Genomic DNA, 18,444 nt, shown 5'->3' on the forward strand with positions numbered 1-18,444 from the left:
TTCATCAAATACTAAACATATTTGCCAAAATTATTTTGGTTTTATTGCAGTTAATATGAAGCTATCCTTTCTGATGGTGGCTAACAGGCTCAGGTAGCATTTGCATATCCTTGAAAGGCAGTAGACATTTCAGCAATCTAGAGATGAATGCTGTTTTTCCCTATGTTATGATGTAAAGGAATAGTCCATTTCCAAGCTCTATCCAAATATATAAGTTAAAAAGGAAAGGAGGATTAAACAAATATTGAAGATTAATTCAGCATGCCATCTAATAGTGTATAGTGTCAGTCATGAAAGCTCTGTGAGGACAGGGATTTTTCTTTTGTGGTTTACTAGTGGATTGTTTATGGCCATCAGACCCAGTAGTTTCTACTTAGAGTAGTGCTTAGCTTGAAGTAGGGTGAATGGATAAAAGAATGCTAAACAGATTTTTATTTTCTTTTAGACTTCTCATCAGTTGAAATTGGAGTGCAATTCAATGCAGGGACAACTAATGCAGGCCCAGAAGAGTTTAAAACAAAAGGAAAAAGAAGAACAACGACTTCAGGGTAACAGAAATGAGTTAAAGCAACTGACTGAACAGAAGAAAAAGCAAATTGAAGCACTCCAAGGAGAGATTAAAAGGTAGTGATATTTGTTTTCTTTTTATGGGAAGATAGTGATATTTGTTTTCTTTTTATGGGAAGATAGTGATATTTGTTTTCTTTTTATGGGAAGCAAAATTGTGCATTGAAAATAGTAACATGATAATTAACACAGATGAGGTGCAACAAAGAAAAATTTATACATGCTCAAATTTTTTGAAGTTAAAATACACAACTGTACTTCTATGATTGACTAAGTCTGGATTTCCATTCACTGTAATCATGTTGTTCGATAATTCTTATAACACTAATCATTTGTTTGATAGACAAAACTTTTTGTAAAATAAGATACAACAACATTGAGAAAAATGTATAAACATCTCTAGTGTATTAGAAAATTTTAAAGGAATTTAGCAATAAATTATCCTTATTAAGGGAAATAATCAAGATAAAAAATCACAATGTGAGATATATTTATATCTACTATAACGTATATAATGTAGGTTTCATATGGTTATAATTGTTTGATACTTTTAAGTTAAATCATAATGGTTTTTATTTCCAAACCTATGATAAGTTATTATTAAGCATCTGTTGTTCATTCTTAAATATGTTTTAATATTTGTCCAGACCAAGAGTTGATAAAAGTGGAATGAACTTAGTGTTTGAACAAAATGAGGTTTTCCTCATGGTTGTTCTATGTTAATTCATGCAGGGAGAAGGGAGATATAAAATCCTTAATATGTAGAACCAAATACTTCATAGCATTAAGAGCTGGCTTGTCATATTACTAGAGGAAAAAAAATAACCCCACAAATACATTCTTTTATGTGGACCTCTGTTTTACAACCATTATTATGGCTGCTTTACAAAAGAGTAATTTTCTAATGACCCTTTATTCTTTTTTTGTGTGTTATCATATGTAATCAGAAGTCAGGATATAATTATCACAATATGTATTTTGGTTTATGATTTGATATCTTGAGTTCATTTGTTTTTTCAAAATCCATTAGCCTCAAGAGTTCCCATTGTGGCTCAGGCGTTAAAGAATCTGACTAGGAACCATGAGGTTTCAAGTTCGATCCCTGGCCTTTCTCAGTGGGTTAAGGATCTGGCAGTTGTGGTGAGCTATGGTGTAGGTTGTAGACGAGGCTCAGATCTGGCATGGCTGTGGCTGTGGCATAGGCTGGCAGTTGCAGCTCCAATTAGACCCCTAGTCTGGGAACCTCAATATGCCTTGGGTGCAGTGCTAGAAAAAGACAAAAACAAACAAACCAAAGAAATCCATTAGTCTCATATTAAAGTATTCCTTAGATCATTTTTATAGCACCTGATTTAATAAGTAAAAAGTCTTAACAACTATTAGCACATTTTCTTTCTTTTAAATTACTAGCTACAACAAGATTTCTTCCAGATTTATGGTTAATGTATATTTCTTCTACTTTGCATGGCTTTACTAGATACCACCTTAAGAATTATGAGATTTAGAGGAAGTGTTGTTATCAGTAGTTGTCTTACATGGGTCTGTTAAAACAAATATACCATAGACTAGGTGGCTTAAAACAATAAGCATTGATTTCTCAGAGTTCTGGAGACTGGGAAACTTAGAATAAAGGTACTTGGCATAGCTAGTGTCTGATGAGGGTCCACTCTGGCTTGTAGACAGCTGTATCCTGATATGACTGAGAACAGTTATCTCATTCCTTCTTAGAAGGGCACTAATCCCATTCACAAGGATTCCACCCCCATCATCTAATGATCTCCCAAAGATCCACTTCTACATACCATTACATTGGGGATCTAGGCTTAAACGTGCATTTTGGAGACATTCATTCACAGTAAGTAGTTCACTTATGCTAGTGCATGGATGCCAGAAAAAGGGACACAATTTTTAACCCTGAGGGAGTGCTGGGTGGATATCCAGTCTCTAAATTAGTTTTGGAATTTGGAGTAACTAGAGAATCATTGAGAGGCAAGAGTAGTTTGGCTTTATTGAGGAGCAGCATAATATCCTGGAAAGAAGGTAAATTTTAGAGTCAGGCAGATCTGAATTTAAATTTCATGTTATACGTATTATTAGGTTTATGGTCACAGGGAAGTGATTCATCTTTCTGAATTAATATAATGGGGTCATAGAGTTGTTGTCTACTCTGCCAGTGTCATGTTGCAAACAAAATAGTTGTGGGATAGTATATGGAAGTAGGCAAGCTGTGATCCAAGACTGTCAGTGCGCACGGCAAACCACACAGTGATGGTCTGTGGAAACTTATTAGTGGGCCACAGGGAAATAGGAAAAACAGGGATAAAGTTTAGGGTATAGATGTGTATGTGTACATACACTATATATAAGACACACATGCATATACTTCCTTTTTTTTAATGTGATTGTTTGGGAACCACTGAACAAGGATCCAGCACGGCTGTAAGTTATCGGTTCCTACAGCAACTTTATTTGAAACCTAATGTGGGAATACAGATTGAATAGGATATGGCCCCTATTCTTAAGTAGCTTATAATTTAATGAGGAAGCTGGTATGTAAGGACAAAGAAAATTGTAATAAAAAAGAGAAAAAAATAGAGCTCAGTAGAAGTTTTGGCTGGCTTTTTAGAGGAGCTGGCATTTCAACTGGATCTTTAAAGATGATTATAATTTTGAAAAGTTAAAAAAAGGAAGAAGGAGTTCCCATTGTGGCTAAGTGGTAACGCACCTGACCAGTACCCATGAGAATTCGGGTTTGATCCCTGGCCCTGCTCAGTGGGTTAAGGATCCAGCATTGCCAGAAGCTGTGGCACAGATGCGGCTTGAATCTGGTGTTGCCATGCCTGTGGTGTAGGCTGGCAGCCTCAGCTCCGAATTGTCCCCTAGCCTGGGAACTTCTATATGCCATGGGTTCTGCCCTAAATAAATGAAGAAAGCAGATATTTCAAGGAGGAAGCAATACTAGCAAAGTTTTTGAAACTTAAAAAGATGTCATTATAGGAGGTTCGCTATTGGAATACATGGTAAGTGGAGAAGTGAGGGGAGATAAGGCTACAGAATTGGGTGAAGTAAGATCAGAGTAGATGGATAACTGTTTCTACATTAAATACTTGATATTGGAAGGTTAAAGGTTTTTAAGAAGGGGGAAATGTGATCATACCTGTTTTAGTACAAAAACTGATCACTGTGTGAAGGGTAAATTGCAAATGACGGACCCTCCTGTATTCTCCTTTGGAATGTTGGATTTAATTCCATTAAAATAATTATCAAACTGTTACATTGACCTGTTGTTTTTTTTAACCTACCCACTAATAAATTTGAATTTCCAAAATCAGAGAACTGTGTTTTCTAACAAATAAGCTATCAGTGATTTAAAAAGAATGAATGGATGAATCAATGAATGAGCCTGTCATTTGGAGTTGATAAAATGAAGGTCCAAATATAAGCCCCAGAGGGCAATGATGATCATTGTTAAGACTTTGTAGAGTACTTTGGTGAATAAAGAGAAAGAAATCTGGATTTGTGGGGGGGTGATGTTAAAGTAGTAGTCTACCAAAAAAAAAAATGCAGTATAGTCTTCAACATGAAAAATAATGTCATAATGAAGAATCATTGGAGGGGATATGGGGTATTATCTGATAATGTATGGGTGATCAATGCCCTTCCCCCCCTTAGGCATCCCCTTCCCCACCATCTCCCAGCAATCTGCTTCCTAACTCAGTTGCACCTATCTCTTTTTATTTATTTTTTTTTTGGCTGCACCCATGGCACTCAGAAGTTCCTGGGCCAGGCACTGAATCTGAGCTGCAGCTGCAGCCTATGCCACAGCTGTAGCCATGCGAGATTGCTTCACCCACAGCACCACAGTGGGACTCCTCTATCTCCTTTTCTTATTTCCCAACTTCCATAATCTTTGTCCAGGTTTTGTCTTATATGGACTATTATAAGATCCTCTTAGTGGAGTTTTGGGCTCTATTTGTCCACTTCCCATCTATTTGTCATTCATTCATTCAAGAAATATTACTAGGTATGTATTTTATGCCATGGGCACATTTCTGGGTGTTGGAGATGTGGCTGTGAGCATACAAGTAACCTGTTCTCATGGATTTACACCTTCTTGAGGGGGGAAGAGGCTTCACAAAAGACAGTGATGGATTTAGCCCTGCTAAAAGGCTGGGTGATCAAAGAAGCTTCTCTGAAGAGGTTTGAGCTGGTACATGAAATACACGAGCCATACATACAGTGCTCAGGAGAACAAGTACAGAGATCTTTGGCTACAGCAAGCATGGTAGTTTCTAAAAACAAGTATAGTAGGAGAGAGGAAGAGTCATATGAGCTGAGCTCAGCGAAGCAGACAAAGCATAAACATGCAAACTTGTAGATTATAACAGAATGATATATTTTATTTGAAGGACAATTAGAATCAATTAGGAAATTTTGAGCAGAAAATGATGGGATATGACTGAAGGGAGATAAAGGAGCAAGCAAGGAGGGCACTGAAAAACTATTGCAGTAGTCCAGAAAGTCCATGATGATGGCATGAACTAAAGTGTTACAAGTGAATGATTTGGAAGTGTCTTTTGGAAGTTAAATCATCAGGGCTTGCTGATAGATTGGATGGTGAGAGATGCTGGAAAGAAGAGTCAGGAATAACTCTAGGTTTCTGGCTTGTGAAGGTGGATGGATGGCCATATTTATTGGGGGAAATAGTAGCTTTTTGAGGAGGAGGATTGTTGTCAGGAGTCAAGAATTCTGCTTGAGGTAGATATCTATCAGTCAGTCAAGGGAAGATGTCTGGGAAGTCCTTTGATATAATGAGCTCAAAGTTCAGGCAGAGGTTGGAGCTAGAGACTTAAATTCAGAAGTCAACTGTAAATAAAGTACTTAAAGCTATGAGTCTAGTTAGGATATTCTAAAGAGAGACTGTTTATAGAATAAAAGCAGCCTAGGGATGGAACCCTGGGGTCTTGTACTACAGAGCGATCAAAGGCAGTAGTAAGAGATTTTAGGAAGGAAGAATAACCAGTGAGGTAATAGGTTAACCTAAAACACAAGATGTTTTGGAAACCAGGTTCAAGAAATGTTTCTAGCAGGGACCATCATCAGCTATTTTAAGGACTGCTGGAATGTTCAGTAAGATGTGGACAAGAACATGAATATTGGATTGTGGAACAAAAAGGTTGCTGATAAATTCAACAGCAGGTTCATGGAAGTAGTAAGTTTATTTTAAAAGCCAAGTGCTTCTTCTCATACTATACATACATATCTTCTAATTACATCATAATTTGTGCACATCTCTTGAATCTTCTTAAAGACTGAAAACAAGTTTAGAGGAGTTGGACCTTTGCAGGATTTTCATTTCTTTTTCTGCCTTGATGTTAATGAACATGCCCTTAGAAATTTCTTGGGTCATTCTTGAATTTTAGGGAGCAGAAACAATACACTTGAGCTCAGTAATGGCTTTGAAATTCTTTCATGCAGAAAATTCCTCTAGTTCAACCTTAACTTTCAGCATCTTCTAAAGCATGCATAGCACTCTATCTTCCATCAGAAAGTAGTTGTTACTCTCAGTCTCCTGAGACCTTGGTACTTGACACTTACCAGTGAAAATATTTTTTTCTTTACTTAATTCGTTTTTTAATTGGGACTTGTCAGATTTTGTAATTCTTTAATTTTGTATTTCTAAGTAAGATACTCTTTATTACAGTAGAATTTTAAGACATAACTTTAGTTTGTTCTCAGGAATCTTAGTTATTGGATTTCATTCTGTATTTGTAACTGGATTTTTGTATGCATACTGTTTTAAATAACTTGTATGTTTCAGATAGAACTTGAGAATAAACTACAGCAGCAGTCAACACAAGCAGCACAGGAACTTGCAGCAGAGAAAGAGAAAATATCAGTGTTACAAAATGCCTATGAAAAAAATCAGGAAAATCTAAAGCAGCTTCAGTCTGATTTCTATGGGAAGGAATCTGAACTTCTTGCCACAAGCAAGATCTCAAGGTATCATAAAAACTCACTATGTTATTGATAAATATTAAATGATTGATCTGAACCCAGATGGGCAGGGAATGTTAGTATTTGTGGAATATCATACTTGTTTTCTTTTGAATTATTTTTGGAGAAATATGCTTTTTAAAAAATAAGTTGTGGGAATTCGTGTCGTGGCTCAGTGGTAACAAACCCAACTAGTATCCATGAAGGTGAGGTTTTGATCCCTGGCCTTTCTTAGTGGGTTAAGGTTCCAGTGTTGCCATGAGCTGTGGTGTAGGTCGCAGATGCAGCTTGGGTCCCGTGTTGCTGTGGTGTAGGCTGGCAACTGTAGCCCTGATTTGTCCCTTAGCCTGTGAACTTCCATATCCATGGGTGCAGCCCTAAAAAGGCAAGGAAGAAAAGGAAGGAAGAAAGGAAAAGAGAAAAGAAAAAGAATTCTACTGCAGTGCCTTGGGGAGGCATGGGTTTGATCCCTGGCCTGGAGCAGGGGGTTCAAGGACAGCTGCCACTCAGATTCAATCCCTGGCTTGGGACCTTCCATATGCCATGGGTGTGGCCATTTAAAAACAACCACAAAACCCCATACAAATGTATCTTTTAATAGTGAAACAATTTGGAAATATGTTAACTGTCGTATTAGCTTATCAAAGGACTTTGCTGCCTATGTAAAAAAAATAACTTATAAAGGACTGCTGTTAGAAAATCCAAGGAGTTTTCAATGTAAACCACTTGTGAAAATGGAAGCAATTTTATTGTTGCTTCTCAAGAAAGACTGACTTTAATTTTATGGATTTGTTAACTTCCCAAGACTATTGGAATGCATAATGGTTAAAATCGGGAGATTATAACTCAAAGTAAATTTAACCTTAATTATCTAAACATATCTGGATACCTTGTCCTTGGCAATACTATTTGATTAGATAAAGTATCATTAAAATGAATGATATACAAAAAAGGTAAATAATTTTTATGTAGCATTAAGTTATCAGTTCTCTACAGGAGATGGAACATTTCTATTCTCTCAAAGAAGACTTAGCCAGTCCTCTTTTTTGTCGTGGTGAAATATTATGCTTTTTGATCCTTTAATGTGTATGGTTTTTTGTTTGTTTGTTTCTTTGTATAAAGTGCCTTATTGACAAATTTTGTCAAATCACAGAATATTTATAATATACATAAATATACTATGTTTTATTCATAAGCTGTTTTAGGGAAGGCTTTATAAAGGAGGTAGGACTTGACCAGGTCCTGAAGGATCTAAGAATTTGAATACCCAGAGTCCTGAGAGAGATCCGTTCACTCAGGGGCACATTTGAGAAAAGGTGCTGCAGCAGGAACCAGCAAAGCTGGGAGTCAACATAATTGTCTTGCCAGAGTGATGGTTGGTGTCTGGAAGTTTAAAAGGTTGGGTTCAAATTGTGAAGTATCTTAGATGCCTAGCAGGGATGACTGGAGTTTATATTTGGGGGAGAGGAGAAGAGTCATCTAAGCAGAGGAATAAAATGAAAAAAAAAAATTGTAGGCAACTTAACCTGGAAGTTGTTTAAAGACAGCTTAGTTTGGACCTGAGGTAAATTAGTGCCATGGAGATTAAAGAGGCTGTCTCCCTTCCTCCTCCATAAACTCCAGCAGTCTAGGTGTGAATTGATTATGACTGGGGTTAAAAAGGTTGGAACAGAAGAGATTAATGGGAGAGAGACAATGAAACAAAAAGGATGAATAACATATAGGTAGAGAGGAGGTGAAGGAATTGTTGGTGACTAATGATCTGACAAAGAAACAGGAGATTGGGTAAAAGAATTTTCATAGGGCCAACAATAGATATTTTATATATATCAAGTTCAAAATCAACAAGTTGTTTTAAGGAAAAAAATACCACCTCGACATTTAGAAAGCATCTTACTTGCTGTATTCTCTAAGTAGCTTTAAATTACTATTTTTTTTCCCTTTAGAACACTATTGAAAGTTGGGGAGGGTTGGTGGAAGAGTTTGGACTTTATCCTAAAAGAAGGAGGATTTGCAAGGATTTGTATTTTATTTAGGCCAATAACTGGCAGCAGGATAAGGATGGATTGTAGGGGAACCTGGGTGAATGTGGGGATGAGACAGAGGAGACTGTGCCATAGTCCAAGTGAAGATGATGGTGGCTTGAGCTGGTAGGAGGAAGGATGGGAAATGCAGATGAACTGGAAGGACTATTTGGTGACAGAGAAGATGATATCTAAAGACTGACTGTAAAAGATCTACAGAAATCACACTTTTTCTTCATATGTATGTTATTTACGCATGAGAATAACAACAAGTCTTAGATCTTTTAAATCAGTATTTTTTCATTAAGCCAACTATTTTTGTCTAAAATGTTATGTCTTGTTCTAATTTTATACCTGAAAGAATGCAAATGTAAATATGGGAAGAAGAGAAAGACAGAGGGCTAAGGCTGCCATGGAGTTTTACAACTGCTGAGAGGCCATGAATAGATCTTTCTTCCAAAGCTTCCTTCTGCCTGTGAGACTGAAGCCCTGCTTGGCTGGTGACAGGCCTAATGTTTGCACAATAACAGAACTGTGACTGGATCTCAGCTCTTCTGATTCATGATTCTTTTACCATCATTTCACTAAATTTTTTTTTAATAGAAGTATTGACATTTAATTCCTTCCAAAGTGAGAAGTTATCTGAACTACTTAATAAAAGGAATTCCTAGGAACATTCAAATCAAATTTATAGGTCAGAATAAAGGATGGTTATTGGCCATTCTTTTGCTTCCGTGATTTTTTCAATTTTATGATTCTTATTTTTTCCATTATAGTTGGTTTAGTGTTCTGTCAATTTCTCCCACACAGCATCGTATTTGTTAAATAATCTTGTGTACAAGAGAGAAAAGGAAGAAGTTCAGAACCATGTAACATGACACCCAAGTCAGGGGTGCCATCTGTGGGCATGTGGTGTATCTAGACACCAGTGAAATGCAAGTCCGGCTGGCTTGATCTATGCCTTTAGCCCCATCTGCTGGATTATTAATGAAATACTAAAGTTTGTGACTGGGTATTCCAAATTGGCCATGCTGTAGGTTATTCTTTCTTGTCAAGAAAGTTCATAGAAATGGAATTTAACTATAGATTTTGTACCGTGAATGAAGTGAGAATTCTAGGATAGTAAGTTTAAAATTAAATATAAACCTTGTTAGCCTAATACTATTCCTTATATCATTTCATCAGATATCAAGAATAAGTAACAACTAAAATTTCTAAAATTTTATTTTGAAAAAAGAAAAATTTTTGGACCAAAAAAAGCTACCACAGAATAATGCAGAAATTCCTTTTTGGCTACACTACTATGTGTTTAGGGTATTCCAGGATCAGGTTTGGTATTTGTTCTACTCAGGAATTTGCTTATTCTGGTGGGAGTCAGTGGGTTAAAGTAGCCCCAGTAAAACCACTAAATGAGAGAAGGAGTTCTCCAACGTAAAAAGATCCTGAGCAGATGAAAATATCCTGGCCTGCAGCCAGGAAAAGGAATATATAGCAGTGTATTGCTGAATGACACAAATGAATATTTAGAGGCAAAGTCGAAGAGTATGTCTTGGCATCTTCAGAAAATAGTAGCACAGATTTTGAGCTTGATTTTAAAAGATTTAGTCATTAGGTTTTTGTGAGAGTTTACAATGTTATAGGCAGCTATTTAAACCACAGGCATTTTGGAGTTTGTATATTATCTTGCTCAAGGGCATAACATACTATCTTTTTAGAGTGTACTGCTTTCTACTGTGCATATGTTAACTGTTATGTTTCTATAGAAATTTACTAAACAATGACATATAATAATCTGGGGAAATTTTTTTATAAGTCTGTGAAAGAGACGCTTTCTCTAGCATAGGAGGGCTTGATTTCAAACAGGAATCAAATTGGAAACCAAAATAAACTGATTCGAGAACTGAAGACTGCCAGGACTTCTTTGGAGCAAGATTCAGCCAAGAAAGAAGAGCAGTTGAAGGAGCAGTAGAAACCACTACAAGATGTTCAGAAAGAAAAGGTATTTTATTTTCTAACTAAATCTAGAATCTTCAGAGTTACAATGGCCATAGAGATCATCTAGTCAAACCTCTTAACCAGTAAAGGCATCACCTTATATTCAACAGCTAAGATGGGCATCAAGGTTATAAATAAGAGACTCTTGGTGACTGTAATTCTAATCCTAGGAGGTTATTCTTTACAGCTTCCTTGCCATTTCTTATTGCTCTTTTTAGTTATACAAAGGAGTCTGTTTTTTTATATCATAGACCCTTGGTTATTCAAAAAAAGATACTATAGCTCCTCAATTATTTCTCATATAACATGTTATCCTCTGGATATAGAAATCAGGTATGAAAGGTCTAGGAATAATTGAGTGTGTTAAGAATTCTTAATATTAATAACCAGCTTTTTTCTAAGAGGAAGTGTGGGTTTATTTTATATAAATGATGCTAAGTTATAAAGTTGAAAGTACTGGTTATATGACCAGTACACATAATGATCAGTTATATTTCTATATAAAAGATAAATGCAGATTCTAAGAAACATTTGATTTTTGGTTTCATAACTGAGATCATGTATTTCCATCAGTGGATAGAATATTCTTAAGTGTACAATTTATGAAGGTATTTGTGTGTGTGTGTGTGTGTGCGCACTTGTATGTATATCTGTTAATTGTGCAGTTCCTGGAAATTATCTTCAACTAAAAACTAGGGGGATGTTTTTGTGGGGATGGGACCGGTGAAGCTGGAATGAAATTTATGACTTATGCCACAAGTTTAGAAAATTCTGACAGAACTATAGTTTACAGGCCTTTAGTTACAAGGGCATGAGATCATGCAGCTCTTGCTTTAGTTTTGGTTCTACTTCTAATAGATTATTGAACTTTTCTAAGCCTTTGTCCCTTTACCTATAAAATGAGGATTAAAAGGAGCTATGTGGTATAGAGATTAGATTAGACATATAGTTCTCCTCTTTAGGTGCCTTATGTAAAGATAGTGAGAGTAATAATATTAATAAGCATAAAAGGTGTTTTAGCTCAAGTTTGGCCAGACACTATTTACTTTATAGTATTAACTATTTAGTCCTTATAACATTATTATTGTTCATATTGTATAAACAAGGACACAGGAACAAGAGAAGGTAGGTAATTTGCTCAAGTTAACTTAGGTTAAGGCAGAGACAGTCATAAACAGTAGCAGTCATTTTTGTTAATTTTCAGTTAAGTAGTTAAAATTATTTTTTTAATAAGTTATTTTTCTATAGTCACTGAAAAAGAACTAGTAAATGAAAAATCTAAATTGGCAGAGATTGAGGAAATTAAATGTGGACAAGAAAAATAAATTGCTAAATTGAGTGAAGAACCTAAGTCTCACAAGCAAGAAAGCATAAAGATATGTGAAGATAATCATTGTTTTTCCTCTGTATTTTTTAGTGCTTGTTAAAAAAAGTGTATATATATACACACACACACATTTATTTATTAAGAACATACTTTGTGGGAGTCCCCACCATAGCCCAGTGGGTTAGGAATCAAACTGCAATGGCTCGGGTTGCTGCAGAGGTGTCAGGTTTGATTCCAAGAGCAGTGGGAATTGCCTTGGCTTAGGTCACAACTGCAGCTCAGATTCAATCCCTGGCCTGGGAACTTCCATATGATGTGGGTGCAGCCATAAAAAGAAAAAAAAAACATACTTTATGCCAGGAACCATTGTTTTGTTATTTTTGACAAATATTCTTGCTCTCAGTGCTTTTGTGTTGCAGAATATCTATACATATATTGAAACTGTTACTTCTGTTTTCAGATGACTAAATAATGAGAAGTAACCCTAAAAATTTAGATTTTATTGAGATGCTAATCAAGAAAGCTATCAATTAAAAGAATTATGTGCGTTCCCATCATTGCTCAGTGGTTAACAAATCCAACTAGGAACCACGAGTTTGTGGGTTCAATCCCTGGCCTCGATCCGTCATTGCCGTGAGCTGTGGTGTAGGTCACAGATGTGGCTCAGATCCTGTGTTGCTGTGGCTGTGGTGCAGGTGGGTGGCTACAGCTCTGATTAGACCCCTGGCCTGGGAACCTCCATATGCTGCAGGAGTGGCCTTAGAAAAGGCAAAAAGACAAAAAATAAAAGAGTTATAGATAGCAAACTTCAAAATATCTAAGTTTAGAATTAAGATTTTAAGAGATTCTGTTTTTATAATTGTTTTTCTTCCTAAAATACTTAAATCTCTTTTTTTTTTTGTTTGGGGCAAGGAGTAGCAAATTTGTTAGGACTGAGAAGATTGTGTAGTAGTGCCCCAAAGAACCATTTCACTGAAGGTGGAATTTAGGTGGTATATATACACAATGGAATACTACTCAGCCATAAAAACGAACGACATAATGCCATTGGCAGCAACATGGATGGAACTAGAGAATCTCATCCTGAGTGAAGTGAGCCAGAAAGACAAAGACAAATACCATATGACATCACTTATAACTGGAATCTAATATCCAGCACAAATGAACATCTCCTCAGAAAAGAAAATCATGGACTTGGAGAAGGGACTTGTGGCTGCCTGATGGGAGGGGGACGGAGTGGAAGGGATCGGGAGCTTGGGCTTATCAGACACAACTTAGAACAGATTTACAAGGAGATCCTGCTGAATAGCATTGAGAACTTTGTCTAGATACTCATGTTGCCACAGAAGAAAGGGTGGGGAAAAATGTAATTGTAATGTATACATGTAAGGATAACTTGATCCCCTTGCTGTACAGTGGGAAAAAAAGCAGATGAAAAAGGAAGAAGTTGAACTGAGGAAAGAATTTATGGAGAAGGGAGCTAAACTGGTCAGTAAGTTAATGGTGGGAGGTGTGTTTTTTTATTTTTTTTTTAAGGTACAGTTCATTCATAATCATGTGCCAATTGCTGCTGTACAGCAAAGTGACCCAGTCATCCATATATACACATTCCTCTTCCTGTAGTATCATCCATCATGTTCTATCCCAAGATTAGATATAGTTCCCTTTGCTGTACAGTACAATGGGAGGTTTTGTAATTGATTTTGTAAATTAATTCAGTGAGAGAGGATTTTTCTACTTAAAAGTTATAATTCAAGTGCTCAACTGACACTTTACTGTTCAATTTAAGACTGATCTGATTGACTTAAATAGCTGACATGTGATAGGAAATATAATTTTTGGCTTATGTAAGTGAAAGTTCAGTAGAACATAATTAAAAAAAAAAAAAAAAACCTTTTAGTGCCAGTAAAACAAACTAACCTCTAACTATGTAGTCTGCGGTAGATGGCATGAACGTTAGTTATATTGAACTCATTTTTTTGGTCACAGTGAATGCTGATAAGGGGAAGTGGAGATTTCAGTTGGGAATTGTGATGACCAATTGTGTGACCAAAAGTCTACTTTCCCCTCCCTAACTTGCGTGTGCCAAATGGGAAGCATCTGGCTTTCCTCTAGTGAATGAGGTCCAAATAGCCCCAGATAACTTGACTGTGGAATGTTTTCATTGAATTGCAATTTCAGGTTCACACAGTGATTTGAAGTATTGTGTTTTTGGCATGTTGATGGAGACCAAGGGATGCATGTGTAATTTAAGACATAAGAAAAGTCGAGCTTTATCTCCAGGGCACCTTGCTATCCCTGATTATGGTTATTCTTCTGCTGTAGTGGAAAAAAGGAAAATCTTAAATTGATTTACTTCAGCTTGATTTTATAAGAAACCTGCTGAACATCATTTCAGCATTGTGGCCTTTAAGCCAGTTCAAAATACACAGATATTTGTGGAATCCATTCTACTAGTGTCTTCTTTCCCAAAGAAGTAGTAGTAGTTATGCAGCTGGTATTTTAAATTCGACAAATTTATTTTTTTTACTTTATTTTTGTAATAGATTTTTTTTACTCACCGTTTTTCCTATTCTCAGCATTCTGAAAGAAAAGAAAAAGAAGTAGCAGTGCAGAAGCATGAGGAAAACTAGGCTAAACATACCATGCAGATAGCTGCATTAAATGAAAACCTGGGCACTGTAAAGAAGGAGTGGCAGTCCAGTCAGCAGTGAGTCAGTGAGCTCAAGAAGCAGATGGGGGAGTTCCCGTCGTGGCTCAGTGGTTAACGAATCTGACTAGGAACCATGAGGTTGTGGGTTCGATCCCTGGCCTTGCTCAGTGGGTTAAGCATCCGGCGTTGCCATGAGCTGTGGTGTAGGCCGCAAATGCAGCTGGGATCCCCCGTTGCTGTGGCTTTGGCCCTCCATATGCTGCGAGGTGTGGCTCTAGAAAAGAAAAAAAAAAAAAAAAAAAAAAGCAGATGGATGACTTACAGGGAAAAATCATGGTATTGGAAGCAACAGTTCAGAATAATCATGATGAAAGAAGGGCACTACCAGAAAGGTGACTGATGTCTAATAAAAATAATTTATTTCCATTCTAAGTGATAAAGACTTACATATTGCACATTGAAAAAAACTGAAGTCTTGAGAATAGTGCTCCAACAGGTATTTAAGTAGCCATTTAGAAACTACTCATTACAACAGATGGTTGAAATTCATGTATTATGCTTCAGACTGCTAAAGTAGTTCATTATCTGTGTTGGGGGGTCTTTAATTATTTTTTTAATGTTTTTGTGATTTGTTCTAGGTGTCTTAAAGGAGAAGGTAAAATAGAAAAGCTTCAAACCAAAGTACTAGAGTTGCAAAGAAAGCTGGATAATAAAACTGCAGCAGTGCAGGAGCTGGGCAAAGAGAATCAGTCCCTTCAGGTAAGTCGCCTGGTGATGTGCAGCAGTTTTTTAGTCTAGAATTTACCTCTTAGTAAAAAGCATATTTTGAACATTAAAAAATCTCATATATACATACTTTTAAATGGCTGCTGTCTGTGTAATAATATTGTAGGTGTTATGGGTAATTAAATACAAGATTTAAAGACTTCAGGGATTCCAAGGATTATAGAGACATGTCATTCATGAATTGTCAGTATTAGGAGAAGTCAAGAACACAAAGGCATGAATGAGTTGCTGTGTGTTAAAGAAGTGATCTGAATATATATGCTTGGAGTCTCAAGGAAGGATTGCTCCCTAGGGTTAGAATAAATGGGAAATTACCAAAGGTTAGAAATTTCCAGTGCTTTTGAGAGATAAAATTTGCTTTGCTTTATTGTCATTCAGACTTAAGATTGTAGCACTTTTTGATAATGGAAGATGACCAAATTATTTCTGATTTTCAAAATGTTATCCATTTGAAAACTTGGGCACCAATCATTCTTAAAAGTGTGGAATATTATAATGTGCTGAAACTTTTTAAAATAGATCAGACCTACACAAACACTGAATAGAAAGTGGGCTAACGACAATGAAGTACAGAGCTGAAGCACCTGTGGGAAAGGCTTTTCAGTCACAGTGAGATGGGATTTTATTCCACAGTTGACTGTTTTAACCATCAGAATTGTCCTGCATTTGATAGACTTTAAAAGTTTTGCCATTTATTAACTTTAACTTATAACTACGTAGAACAATTAAATTTATGCAGTCTAGTTTCTGATTAGCATATATTTTAACTTTAAATTCATTTGTTGCCTTCCTACTGATTCACTTTCTAGAATAATCATTTTCTGAACCACAGCATCATTATTAAACTCATACATTTTATCATCATTGAGTTATTTTAAAGGAAGAAAAAGCAGAGATTAAAAAAATCATTTTAAATAATACCATCATGTGATGTTTCAAATTTATATTCTGATTGTAGAAATGATGCCTGAAATATTTGGCAAGTAGAAATAGTTTTTCACCTGATAGGACTGTTTTATTAACACTTTAAAAATGCCTCGCATGGTTTTTTGAAAATTCTAAGATCAATCTCATATTGAAATTTTTAGTGTAGTATATAACTAGTAAGCATTCAAATTAATCAAAGGATTAAATCAGCATTGAGATTTGTTATTAAATAAACCTTGAAATAGTATACTTTCAAAGTGCAGTTGGCCTATTCTTGTAGTCTCATAATTTTGATATAGTTGTTATGCTTGAAAATGTTTATTTTTTTGTTGTTGTTTACAGCATCACTGCAGACAATGTGGAAATATCTTCTGTGCTGAGTGTTCAGCCAAAAATGCCTTAACTCCTTCTTCTAAGAAGCCTGTTTGTATCTTTGATGCATGTTTCAGTGACTTCCAAGGATAATGGGTTGTCACAACTTCAGAGTAATAATACACTAACATTCAATTTTTAATAAATGCACTTCATAGAGGTCTTGGACTACTACTATTTGATTTGGACAGTGGTTGCAATACTAAACCAAATTAGAATTTATATCTTTTGGAATGTTATCAAGTAAAACTCTTCTATTTTTGTGAGACTTGGGCTCATCTTTCATTACGTTTTTCTGTTTCACCCTGGAACAGCTTACACGCCAAGTTTAGAATTAGCCAATGAAATATAAATAAACTTTGGATGGAAAATAGGAATGTATTTTTTAATTATAATTTCATTGTTCACAAATGACACAACTACATTTCCATAGCTTACTTCTCCCAAATTTACAGAAAGGTACGTGAGTACTGTTACCATATAATATGTGCCGCACAATGACACATATTTTCTTTGTGAAGTTTGGCATAGAACTATAAAGCTTTCTTTTTTCTTATATAATCTGTATGCTGCCTTATTTGAGTGACTGCTCTCTGATTGCGTTTTCCTCAGTCCTAGTTCTTTCTCTTCTTCTTCTTCTTTTTTTTTTCTCTTCTTTTTTCTTCCCTTTCCTTCCTTTCTTTTTGGTTTAGAGAAGCTCTTTCAAAATTTCCTTTAACCTGGGTTTTGTGTTGCTGTATTCTTTAAGTTTTCGTTTGTTGGGAAAAATTTTTATTTCCCCTTCTATTTTAAATGATATTCTTGCTGGATAGAGTATTCTAGATTGCATATTTTTTCCTTTTAGCACTTTAAATATCTCTTGCCATTCCCTCCTGGCCTGTAGTGTTTCTGTAGAGATATCAGCTGATATTCTTATGGGGGTTCCCTTGTGGGTAACATTCTGTTTTTCTCTTGCTGCCTTTAGGATCCTCTCTTTATCACTAACTTTTGCCATCTTTATTATGATGTGTGTTGGTGTGGGTCTGTTTGGGTTCAGTTTGTTTGGGGCCCTCTGTGCTTCTTGTATCTTGGACCCAGTATCCTTTAGATTTGGGAAGTTTCCATCGATAATTTCTTCAAATATATTTTCCATCCCCTTATCTTTTTCTACTCCTTCTGGAATTCCTATTATGCGTAGATTGGCCAGCTTTCTATTATCCCATAGGTCTCTTATATTGCTTTCCAGTTTTTTGATTCGGTTTTCTGTCTGTTGACCGGATTGAGTGATTTCCATTATTCTATCTTCCATATCACTGATTTGTTCTTCTGCATTATTCATTCTGGTTTTTACTGCCGTTAGTTCAGTTTGCGTCTCTGCAAATGAATGTTCTAGTTTCTCTTGGCTTCTCCTTATATTTTCTAGTCCCTTTCTGAGGGTATCTGCATTACTGTTCATATCTTCTCTTAATTCCTTCAGTATTTTCCCTATTTCTCTTTTGAACTCCAGGTCTGTCAGACTGCAGAGATCTGTTTCATTGTTGACTGTTTGAGGTGAGTTCTCCTGTTGGTTTGACTGGGGGTGGTTTCTCAGCTTCTTCATCTTGCTTGTTGTTTTCTTTTTCCTGGTGGAGTTGTACCCTCAGTGGCCGGGCAGTGTTTGCCTTGTCACTGCCGTGGAATATTTTCTGAGGGCTGGTGATGGTATGCAGCTGATCCTCTAGAGCTTGGCACCCCCTGGGGCCTTGGGCGGGTAGCAGGGCCGCTGGAAATCCAAGAGGCTCCTCCCCAGGGCAGCCCGACTCCGAAAAACCATCTGA

The 18,444-nt window shown here is 36.2% G+C and overlaps 1 protein-coding gene across 4 annotated transcripts in view; it reads left to right on the plus strand.

The window, feature by feature from the left end:
- The window catches only part of LOC146398969 (uncharacterized), a 91,608-nt gene that overhangs the window by 17,388 nt on the left and 55,776 nt on the right, over window positions 1-18,444 (plus strand). The window contains exons 4-7 of one of the 4 annotated variants that reach the window (XM_084980912.1): window positions 446-624; window positions 6,389-6,570; window positions 10,452-10,587; window positions 15,202-15,322. Coding sequence is in view for 2 of the 4 variants with exons in the window: in XM_084980910.1 (XP_084837036.1) it covers window positions 17,059-17,107 (49 nt within the window). In the remaining 2 variants the exon portion in view is untranslated. Of the gene's footprint in view, window positions 1-445; window positions 625-6,388; window positions 6,571-10,451; window positions 10,588-15,201; window positions 15,323-16,618; window positions 17,108-18,444 lie in introns of all 4 variants that reach the window. The other 3 variants (XM_084980913.1, XM_084980910.1, XM_084980911.1) reach the window with 3 other exon arrangements.

Source organism: Sus scrofa, chromosome 10 (assembly GCF_054392235.1).
Source record: "Sus scrofa isolate SSC_HxYL_T2T_F1_AM1 chromosome 10, Sscrofa_HxYL_maternal_Yorkshire_Landrace_v2.0, whole genome shotgun sequence".
Classification (NCBI taxonomy): domain Eukaryota; kingdom Metazoa; phylum Chordata; class Mammalia; order Artiodactyla; family Suidae; genus Sus; species Sus scrofa.